The sequence below is a fragment of the Paramisgurnus dabryanus genome, chromosome 10, assembly GCF_030506205.2.
Source record: "Paramisgurnus dabryanus chromosome 10, PD_genome_1.1, whole genome shotgun sequence".
Lineage (NCBI taxonomy): Eukaryota > Metazoa > Chordata > Actinopteri > Cypriniformes > Cobitidae > Paramisgurnus > Paramisgurnus dabryanus.
The window spans coordinates 14,634,085-14,644,246 of NC_133346.1; the positions used below are offsets into that span (position 1 = coordinate 14,634,085).

At 35.6% G+C, this 10,162-nt stretch overlaps 2 protein-coding genes across 2 annotated transcripts; both read right to left on the reverse strand.

Annotated features, from left to right (window-relative positions):
• Positions 1-112: 112 nt before the first annotated feature.
• LOC141279788 (E3 ubiquitin/ISG15 ligase TRIM25-like) lies at positions 113-4,369 on the reverse strand. Its single transcript, XM_065290682.2, has 6 exons — positions 3,473-4,369; positions 3,092-3,187; positions 2,351-2,584; positions 1,711-1,870; positions 1,539-1,598; positions 113-1,087 (listed from the first exon to the last, which is right to left on the reverse strand). Exons 1-6 carry the CDS (start codon positions 4,070-4,072, stop codon positions 546-548), a joined length of 1,692 nt encoding a protein of 563 aa, XP_065146754.1. The 5' UTR covers positions 4,073-4,369; the 3' UTR covers positions 113-545.
• Positions 4,370-4,522: 153 nt separating this feature from the next.
• On the reverse strand, positions 4,523-8,581 carry LOC135779778 (E3 ubiquitin/ISG15 ligase TRIM25-like). Its single transcript, XM_065290683.2, has 6 exons — positions 7,912-8,581; positions 7,540-7,635; positions 6,818-7,051; positions 6,173-6,332; positions 6,000-6,059; positions 4,523-5,549 (listed from the first exon to the last, which is right to left on the reverse strand). The coding sequence occupies exons 1-6, from the start codon at positions 8,509-8,511 to the stop codon at positions 5,023-5,025; spliced, it is 1,677 nt and encodes a 558-aa protein (XP_065146755.1). The 5' UTR covers positions 8,512-8,581; the 3' UTR covers positions 4,523-5,022.
• Positions 8,582-10,162: the final 1,581 nt, after the last annotated feature.

Consider the following 10,162-nt stretch of genomic DNA (forward strand, 5'->3'; position numbering starts at 1 on the left):
TTTGGTGTGTGGTTACTGTTTTATTACTATGGGTTGACATTGGCATTAAATATATAACATGTGTAAAACATACATAAACATCCATAAAAACACATTCTTAAGTCTTTTTAGAGTGTTTGAATTTTATTTGATGTTAATTATGAGGAGAATCAATAATAAGCCATTAAAGAATCTGGACATGTAATTAAGACATATAAGCATATAAGATGAGAAGTAAAGGAGAAATACATTACTTTACATAAAATCAAAGCGACTGCAATTATTGAAAAAAGAAAATTAGGCTAAGGTATTTTTTTGACAAGGACAGATACAGATGCAGAGAACCTAACTGACTTTTGATATCAGACACAATGTGATATTACCTCAAGCTAACATTGCCAACTTTTCCACTTTTACAAAACAACTATTATTAGACAAAAAATGCCAATGATTTTACTTTGGTAATATCTGTTAATTTAATATCTAAATGAAAAAAAAAATTATAGACTCACTGTTTATCAGCTTAAAGCTGAGATATAATAATAGTTACAGAATCTCTCTATTATCTACACTGTTAGATCACACAGTTTCAATGTTGTTTTTTCATTAACCCTAAACCCAGGATAGAGAGGCTGAGTGAATGTGGTCTGGACTTTGTGAATGAGAGTCATTGTGTCAGAAATACTGTAGAAGGACAAAGTTCCTGCACTGTGGTCCACATACACTCCTATCTTAGAGGAGGAGACTACAGGGCAGATCGTTTTTTTGCCATTGTGCCAGAATCGAGAAGTTTCTGAGGCACAACATAACAATCTCCAGGATTGATTATTATCTCCAAAAATACATTCGTTACCATTTCCCTTCCTGCTAATGCTCTTATATGCTACTGATACGGACACCCAATTATCTGCACTCGCACTCCACTCAACCTCCCAGTAAGAGCGTCCACAGACTTTCTCTCTACAAAGCACCTGAGGACGAAAGCTAAATCTGTCTGGATGATCAGGGTACTCCTGGTTTGTGCCAGTGTAAGTTATGAAAGTGTTTTCCATAGAAAGACAGAGGTTTTTAGAGGTTGTGTTTGTATCCAGGCTGAGCTGACGTTTATCTACAAGAAACAAAGAATTTGTTATCAAGAATTAAACATTAAAATATATTTTATTATTAGATTAGTTCATGTTAGCTAATGCATTTAAGTGTAAATACATACTTAAGCCATCCTAAGAGCACAGACAAACACAGAAGCAACAAAGCCAAAATAATTAACTTCTGTTCACTAAAGAATAAAGTATACACTCAGGATGAAGGTGAGTAAAGTCTTCCAATTTACTCGTCCTTTAACAAACAGAACCTTACTGTAAAGTGTTAACAAGAAATAATGTTACATTTTTTAAAATAACTTCTGATATTTTAGATTTTTGTTGGTGTGCCTGCATGACTGTGTATATGTGTGTAAACTGACTTACTTAATGTTGGGAACATATTTTAAATTTGTTATTGCTATTTTATTTTTTATTGGATGTTAGATATACAGTATTTTATACATCTGTACAACTTACATTTCAAGAACTCCTTCCTGGTTTTGGGTTCAGGGATGGGTACAATTTCTACGTATGTCACTAGAAGTGTGATGTTTTAATTCAAAGGAAAAAATTAATGTAATGTAAAAAACAATTTACTCAACACAAATTTAAAAGTATACCTTTGAGTTATAACACTTCAATATTTTACCTCGTTCAGATATACTTTCTATCTCCTCTTTGCAAACATCTTCAAGTTGTCCTCTTAGCAGAGAGATAGCTTTTGTCACATCATCAAGAGACAAAAAAGAACTGACAGTGATGTCAGCTAAGTTTGTGGATTCAGGAAGGACAGTGAGAGACTGGAAACTCTACAGACACACAAAGAAACACAATATTACAAAATTATATTTTGCTCAAATGGCAAATATAACAAAGTTTGTGTAACACTGATATACAGTAGTTCAACTAAAAATGAAATAATTTACGAACACTCATGTCTAATAAAACCTGTATAACATTATTTATACATGCAACAAACAATAAGATATTAACAGAAGAAAGTCCAATCTGTTCTTTTATCAATCATCAAGCAAAGCTATCAAAAGATACCAGACCTAAATACAGTGCTTGAGTCATAATAAACATCTAATAAAAATGTTATTCTAATCATGGAACATAACTGCCCATTTTTAATGCACTATTAGAGACCTGACTAGCTGTGACATTCTGCTAAACATCTCCTTGAAAATGCCATATGGGTTTAGTACCACACTAAATGAGAATTGTATTTTTGGGAGAACTATCCCATTAGAGTCAACTGTAACAACAAGCTTTTCTAGAGCTGTTACCTGAAGAAAATAGATGTCATCATTTGTAAACGGAAGCTGCTCCAGCTCAGCATTTCTTCTCCGCAGATCATCTATGTCATGCTTCAGTTGCTTCATAAATCCTTCAGCTCGACTAACTGCAGCCTTTTCCTGATCTCTGATCAGCTGTGTCACTTCACTGCGGCGTTTCTCAATGGAATTAATAAGTTCAGTAAAAATTGTCTCACAGTTCTCCACTGCTGCCTGGGCAAAGCACTGTTAGGACACACAAAAAGAGACTTCTTATCAGGTTATCAGGTTATGGTATCTCAGACAGCCTATAACAAGAAGTGGGCATTAAGGCACTTGTATGGTATATAGTGGTAACAATAGTGGATTAAGATTAATCACATTTTAACACAAGCAACACACACATCTCTGCTACAAATGAACACTTAAACTATTTTAGAATTGACCATTCTCATACACCAAAAGTGCTGAGATGCAAATGTTGCACCTTATGGGTGAGGTTATAGGGATAGTTCACCCAAAGATTCTGTCATAATCATGTTGCTGAAAATTTACTGGAAATGCTTAAGCTGGAATATCGAGAAGCAGGAAGTAACCATGGATAGTCAATTAACTGAGCTGTTGGTTGTAATTCGCAATCTCACCGCTAGATGCCGCTTAAATCTACACACAGCACTTTTAAACTTGACATTTGAGTCTGCCTGTGAAAACTCTACTTATTTTTGTGATTAAATGTTTTCTTCATTATCTCACCTTGTGTGACTCCACAGCATCTGTCAGCTCCTGAAGTTTCTCCTCTCTTTGCTGGATTTTCTCCTTAAATTGTCTCTGTTTCTCATCCAGCTGTTTCTGTTGAACAACGACGTTAAAGCAAACATTAAAATGTTCTTTAATTTATTTGTTAAAGTAGCCAATTGGTTGAGCATTTAGTTAGCAGTGCAAAGTCATGAAGCTTGTTCGACTTCATGCAACGCTGCAAGAACTGATAAGCGGATGACGTCAAAGTACCGCGAGAGCGATTCGAAAGCAGCATACTCCGTTTGATTTCTCGAATCGCTCTCGCGTACTTTGACGTCATTCGCCTGTTGGTTCTTGCAGCTCCAAATGAAGCCGAACACACCTGTTTTCACATACCTGTTTAATTCCCCTCTCTTCCAAAGCTTTTTCGGTGTCATGGTTTTTGTGTTTGTCCATCACACACATCAAGCAAATGCATAGCTTGTCAGTGCGACAGAAAACCTCGAGCGGTCTGTCATGCTCATTACAGATCAGCTCATCCAGTCGTCTTGTAGCATCTATCAAATAGTGCTTCTTGTCTTTAAAGAAATGTTCGTGTTGTTCCAGATGATTTTGACAGTAAGAGTTTAGACACACCAAGCAGGACTTTACGGCTTTGTATTTTCTTTCAGTACAGACGTTGCACTTCACATCTTCTTCACGATCAGCATAACACTGAGCAGGAACAGAGGACTGAGGCGGCTGCTGGATTTTAGTCTTCTTCAGTTTCTCCACCACTTCAGCCAACATTGCGTTTTTGTTTAAATTAGGTCTTGGAGTAAAGGCCTGTCTGCACTGAGGGCAGCTGTAGACTCCCTTACCATCGTCCTGATCCCAACAACCTGTTATACAGATCATACAGTAACTGTGTCCACAGGGAATGGCCACTGGATCCTTCAGTAAATCCAGACAGATCGGACAACAAAATTGGTCTTCTGAAAAACTCGCTTCTGCCATTTCACTGCATGTACATACAGACGCACGGTCAACAACTGGGTTCACTTTCAGGATAAATTTCCTGGTTTCGTTTTTGAAAAACAAAAACCGGAACGTACCTGTAAGAATGACTCCGCCAGTAGAGGGCGTACAAACGTTACAGTTCTTATATTATACCAACTTGCGTTTATTCCAACTACTAGCATAATGAAAAAATATAAAAAATAGAGAAATTATAGATATTTAAATTAAAATATAAATAATTTTATTTAAAATAAAGTTGTGACGTATCCACTTTTGTCAAATTGCATCTACGATAGCTTACTGGAATTTGGTGTGTGGTTACTGTGTTTTATTTCTATAGGTTGACAAAGGCATTAAACATATAACATGTACAAACTAATCACACTCTGATGCAATTGGGCACATTGTTGGAAAACTTTATTATAGTTTAAAAACACACTTTCTTAAGTATTTCTTGCGTCCTTTAATTTTATTTGATGGGTCAATTATGAAAAGAATCAATAACAATGTATTAAAGAATTTTGACATGTAATTAAGACATGTAAGCATATGGTATGAGAGGAAAAGGGGAAGCATAAGTTCACATAAATTCAAAACAAAGCAATTATTTAAAAATAATAAGGCAAGATATATATACAGAATGTAATGTATCGGAACGTTTTACAATGACAGCTACAGATGCAGAAAACCTGACGGACTTTGATATCAGAACGAATGAGATTGCCTCAAGCTGTATCTAACATATGTTTCTAAACTTTTACAAAACAATGATTATTAGACAAAGAATGCTCATGATTTATTTTCAGTTATATCTGTCAAATTATTGAGTTCTAAATTAAAAAAATGGAGACTAGCTATATTGTCTCACTGTTATTTATCATGCAGCTTAAAACTGAGATATAATAATAGTTATACAGTAGAATCTCTCTATTATCTACATTGTTAGATCACACAGTTTCATTGTTGTTTTTTTCAAGAACTCTAAATCCAGGATAGAGAGGCTGTGTGAATGTGGTCTGGACTTTGTGAATGAGAGTCATTGTGTCAGAAATACTGTAGAAGGCCAAAGTTCCTGCACTGTAGTCCACATACACTCCTATCTTAGAGGAAACTACAGGGCAGATAGTTTTTTTGCTATTGTGCAAAAATTGAGACTTTTCTGAGGCACAGCATAACAATCTCCAGGACTGATTATTATTTCCAAAAATACATTCGTTACCAATTCCCTTCCTGCTGATGCTCTTATATGCTACTGATATGGACACCCAATTTTCCGCACTCGTACTCCACTCAACCTCCCAGTAAGAGCGTCCACAGACTTTCTCTCTACACAGCACCTGAGCATAAGAGCTGAATCTGTTGGGATGATCAGGATACTCCTGCTTTGTGCCAGTGTTAGTAATGACAGTGTTCCCCTTAGAAAAACAGAGGTTTTTATAGGCTGTGTTTGGATCCAGGCTGAGCTGATGTTTATCTATAAGAAAGAAAGAATTTTTTATAAAAAATGTTACATTAAAATAAAAATTGTATTGGATTAGTTCATGTTAGCTAATGGGTTTAAGTTTAAATCCATCCTAAGAGCACAGACGAACAGAGAAACAACAAAACCAAAATAATTAACTTCTGTTCGCAAAAAAAATAAAGTCATATACACTCAGGATGAGGGTGAGTAAAATCTTCCAATTTACTCGTCCTTTAACAAACAGAACACTACTGTAAAGTGTTAACAAAAAAATAATGTTTAATTTTGGAAAAGAATTGTATTATATTTATTGTATTTTAGATTTTTGTTGGTGTGACTGCATGACTGTGTATACAGTATATGTGTGTAAACTGAATGTTGGGAAAATATTTTAATTTGTTATTGCTATTTTATTTCATTGGTTGTTAGATATACAGTATTTTATACATTTGTAACACTTACATTGCAAGAACTCCTTCCTGGTTTTGGGTTCAGGGATGGGGACAATTTCTACGTATTTCACTGGAAATGTGATGTTTTAATGCAAAGAAAAAAATAAATGTAATATAAAAAACAATTTACTTAACACAAATTTTAAAGTATACCTTTTGAGTTATAAAACTTCAGTATTTTACCTCGTTCAGATATAATTTCTATCTCCTCTTTGCAAACATCTTCAATTTGTCCTCTATGCAGAGAGATAGCTTTTGTCACATCATCAAAAGACAAAAAAGCACTGACAGTGATGTCAGCTAAGTTTGTGGATTCAGGAAGGACAGTGAGAGACTGGAAACTCTACAGACACACAAAGAAACACAAATTTACAAAATTATATTTTGCTCAAATGGAAAATATAACAAAGTTTATGTAACACTGATATACAGTAGTTCAACTAAAAATGAAATAATTTACGTACACTCATGTCTAATAAAACCTGTATAACATTATTTATACATGCAACAAACAATAAGATATTTACAGAAGAAAGTCCAATCTGTTCTTTTATCAATCATCAAGCAAAGCTATCAAAAGATACCAGACCTAAATACAGTGCTTGAGTCATAATAAACATTTCATAAAAATGTTATTCTAATCATGGAACATAACTGCCCATTTTTAATGCACTATTAGAGACCTGACCAGCTGTGACATTCTGCTAAACATCTCCTTGAAAATGCCATATGGGTTTAGTACCACACTAAATGATATCAGAATTGTATTTTTGGGAGAACTATCACATTAAAGTCAACTGTAACAACAAGCTTTTCTAGAGCTGTTACCTGAAGAAAATAGATGTCATCAGTTGTAAACGGAAGCTGCTCCAGCTCAGCATTTCTTCTCCGCAGATCATCTATGTCATGCTTCAGTTGCTTCATAAATCCTTCAGCTCGACTAACTGCAGCCTTTTCCTGATCTCTGATCAGCTGTGTCACTTCACTGCGGCGTTTCTCAATGGAATTAATAAGTTCAGTAAAGATTGTCTCACAGTTCTCCACTGCTGCCTGGGCAAAGCGCTGTTAGGACACACAAAGAGACTTCTCATCAGGTTATGGTATCTCAGACAGCCTATAACAAGAGGTGGGCATTTAGGCACTTGTATGGTATATAGTGGTAACAATAGTGGATTAAGATTAATCACATTTTAACACAAGCAACACACACATCTCTGCTACACTTTTTTAGAACTTACCATTCTCATACAACAAAAGTGCTGAGATGCAAATGTTGCACCTTATGGGTGAGGTTATAGGGATAGTTCACCCAAAGATTCTGTCATAATAATGTTGCTGACAATTTACTGGAAATGCTTAAGCTGGAATATCGAGAAGCAGGAAGTAACCATGCACAGTCAATTAACTGAGCTGTTGGTTTTAATTCGCAATCTCCCGCTAAAAATAGATGCCGCTAAAATCTACACACACCACTTTTAAACTTGACATTTGTGGATGCCTGTGAAAACTCTACTTATTTTTGTGATTAAATGTTTTCTTCATTAACTCACCTTGTGTGACTCCACAGCATCTGTCAGCTCCTGAAGTTTCTCCTCTCTTTGCTGGATTTTCTCCTTAAATTGTCTCTGTTTCTCATCCAGCTGTTTCTGTTGAACAACGAAGTTAAAGCAAACTTTAAAATGTTCTTTAATTTATTTGTTAAAGTAGCCAATTGGTTGAGCATTTAGTTAGCAGCGCAAAGTCATGAAGCTTGTTCGACTTCATGCAACGCTGATAAGCGGATGACGTCAAATTACCGCGAGAGCGTTTCGAAAGCAGCATACTCCGTTTGATTTCTGAATCGCTCTCGCAGTACTTTGACGTCATTCGCCTGTTGGTTCTTGCAGCGCCAAATGAAGTCGAACACACCTGTTTTCACATACCTGTTTAATTCTCCTCTCTTCCGAAGCTTTTTCGGTGTCATGCTTTTTGTGTTTGTCCATCACACACATCAAGCAAATGCATAGCTTGTCAGTGCGACAGAAAACCTCGAGCGGTCTGTCATGCTCATTACAGATCAGCTCATCCAGTCGTCCTGTAGCATCTATCAAATAGTGCTTCTTGTCTTTAAAGAAATGTTCGTGTTGTTCCAGATGATTTTGACAGTATGAGTTTAGACACACCAAGCAGGACTTGACGGCTTTGTATTTTCTTCCAGTACAGACGTTGCACTTCACATCTTCTTCACGATCAGCATAACACTGAGCAGGAACAGGTGACTGAGGCGGCTGCTGGATTTTAGTCTTCTTCAGTTTCTCCACCACTTCAGCCAACATTGCGTTTTTGTTTAAATCAGGTCTTGGAGTGAAGGCCTTTCTGCACTGAGGGCAGCTGTAGACTCCCTTATCATCGTCCTGATCCCAACAACCTGTTATACAGCTCATACAGTAACTGTGTCCACGGGGAATGGCCACTGGATCCTTCAGTAAATCCAAACAGATCGGACAACAAAATTGGTCTTCTGAAAAACTCGCTTCTGCCATTTCACTGCATGTACATACAGACGCGCGGTCAACAACTGGGTTCACTTTCAGGATAAATTTCCTGGTTTCGTTTTTGAAAAACAAAATGACTCCGCCAGTAGAGGGCGTACAAACGTTACAGTAATTTCTTATATGTTGCGTTTTTTCTAAGTCCAACTAGCATAATTAAAAAGTATTTAAATAGAGAAATTATAGATATTTAAATTAAATAATTTTATCATTTAAAATAAAGTTGTGACAAAACATGTCCACTTTTGTCAGATTGCATCTATGATAGCTCAATGTAATTATTATTATAGCCACACATACATGTAAAAATCTGAATTTCAGTCTTTTTTGTGTTTGTTTTGTATAATCTGAGCAGAAATTTGACCTGGCTCTTATAAGCACACTGTCAGGGCCTCTGCTTCTAATCCTGAGACTATCATGCCAATAGAGAAGCTAGAAACAAACATTTATCCATTTACATCTATGTGTTTTGCAGATGCTTTTGTCCAAAGCAACTTACAGCATATTCTAGCATTTAATCAGTATTGTGTTCCCTATAAATCAAACCCACAACCTTTGAAACTGATGTTGTAATGCTCTACCAGTTAAGCTACAGAAACACCAGCCAGACCGACACACAAACCAGACAACACTGTTCTTAACCTCTCGTCTATGTATACAAAAGCACCTACTGCACTTCAAAGATTCATAATACTCAAAAATAGTGTGTTTTAATTATTTCTGAAAAAAAGACATTGAGTCAAACTTTTGAGGGTCATTTTGGGGTGGTTTCCCAGACATGGTTTAGATTAATCCAGGACTCTGCCTTAATTATGTTGGGATATTTAAGTAGTTTTACTAAAAGCCTTTCAAAAAATACAGATGTGCATCTTGACACAAAACAATGGCACTGATACAAGGTTGCATTTTAGTCTGAGACTAGGATAAGCCCTGTCTGGGAAACTGCCCCTATAGTGTTTGTGTTCAGAATGTGACTGAAGAAAATGTGACAAAGTACCAACAGGAGGATCTGGGATGCAGGATCCAAGGGTTTACTGGACAATGGCAGACATATATGTCATCCAGTTGTACTCCAGTAACTTGGAATCTTTAAAGAGAGATAAGCCAAGACTAGCTACAGTATTGATGGGGTTGAAACTGAAAATAGAAAAAACACAGACCTTAACTTCTCTTTCTGAATAAATGTCACATCATGCATAGTTTTATACATGATGAAGGATTAACAAAACCCTTACTTATTCATTTTTTATATTTTATTACTTGTTTATTATATACTTTTTCTTATTTATTTTTATATTTACTACTTATTCTTCAAACAATTCTTTTATGGCATTTTGTGTGGACAGCATGGAAAGATTTTTATTGTGCAAACATGTCTTGTGTATTGTGCATATGAAAAAAACCCCACTTTGAACTTTAATTGGTCCCAGAGAAAATAAATATAACCTAATATTACTTTTGTTACTCCTATACTTATATTTCTACTTTTTATATTTTTAAGTGCAGGTTGTACATGCTTAATGTTAACGTTGTGTAAATGCTTTTATCCTTTTTTAATCTGGTTTTAGATACTTCAACTATTAACAGTTAAATACCTTTAATTGGCAAAAGAATACTATTCAGTCAGCACCCAGGTCAAAGA

What these genes read in the sequence shown, in the direction of transcription:
- LOC141279788 (XM_065290682.2), bottom strand. Translation starts at nt 4,072, where the DNA reads ATGGCAGAAGCGAGTTTTTCAGAAGACCAATTTTGTTGTCCGATCTGT. An exon ending in AAGAGAGGGGAATTAAACAG is followed by an intron (nt 3,188 to 3,472) that starts GTATGTGAAAAC and finishes GTTGTTCAACAG; the next exon opens with AAACAGCTGGATGAGAAACA. An exon ending in ATGCTGTGGAGTCACACAAG is followed by an intron (nt 2,585 to 3,091) that starts GTGAGATAATGA and finishes GTGTCCTAACAG; the next exon opens with TGCTTTGCCCAGGCAGCAGT.
- LOC135779778 (XM_065290683.2), bottom strand. Translation starts at nt 8,511, where the DNA reads ATGGCAGAAGCGAGTTTTTCAGAAGACCAATTTTGTTGTCCGATCTGT. An exon ending in AAGAGAGGAGAATTAAACAG is followed by an intron (nt 7,636 to 7,911) that starts GTATGTGAAAAC and finishes GTTGTTCAACAG; the next exon opens with AAACAGCTGGATGAGAAACA. An exon ending in AGAAATTATATCTGAACGAG is followed by an intron (nt 6,060 to 6,172) that starts GTAAAATACTGA and finishes TCACATTTCCAG; the next exon opens with TGAAATACGTAGAAATTGTC.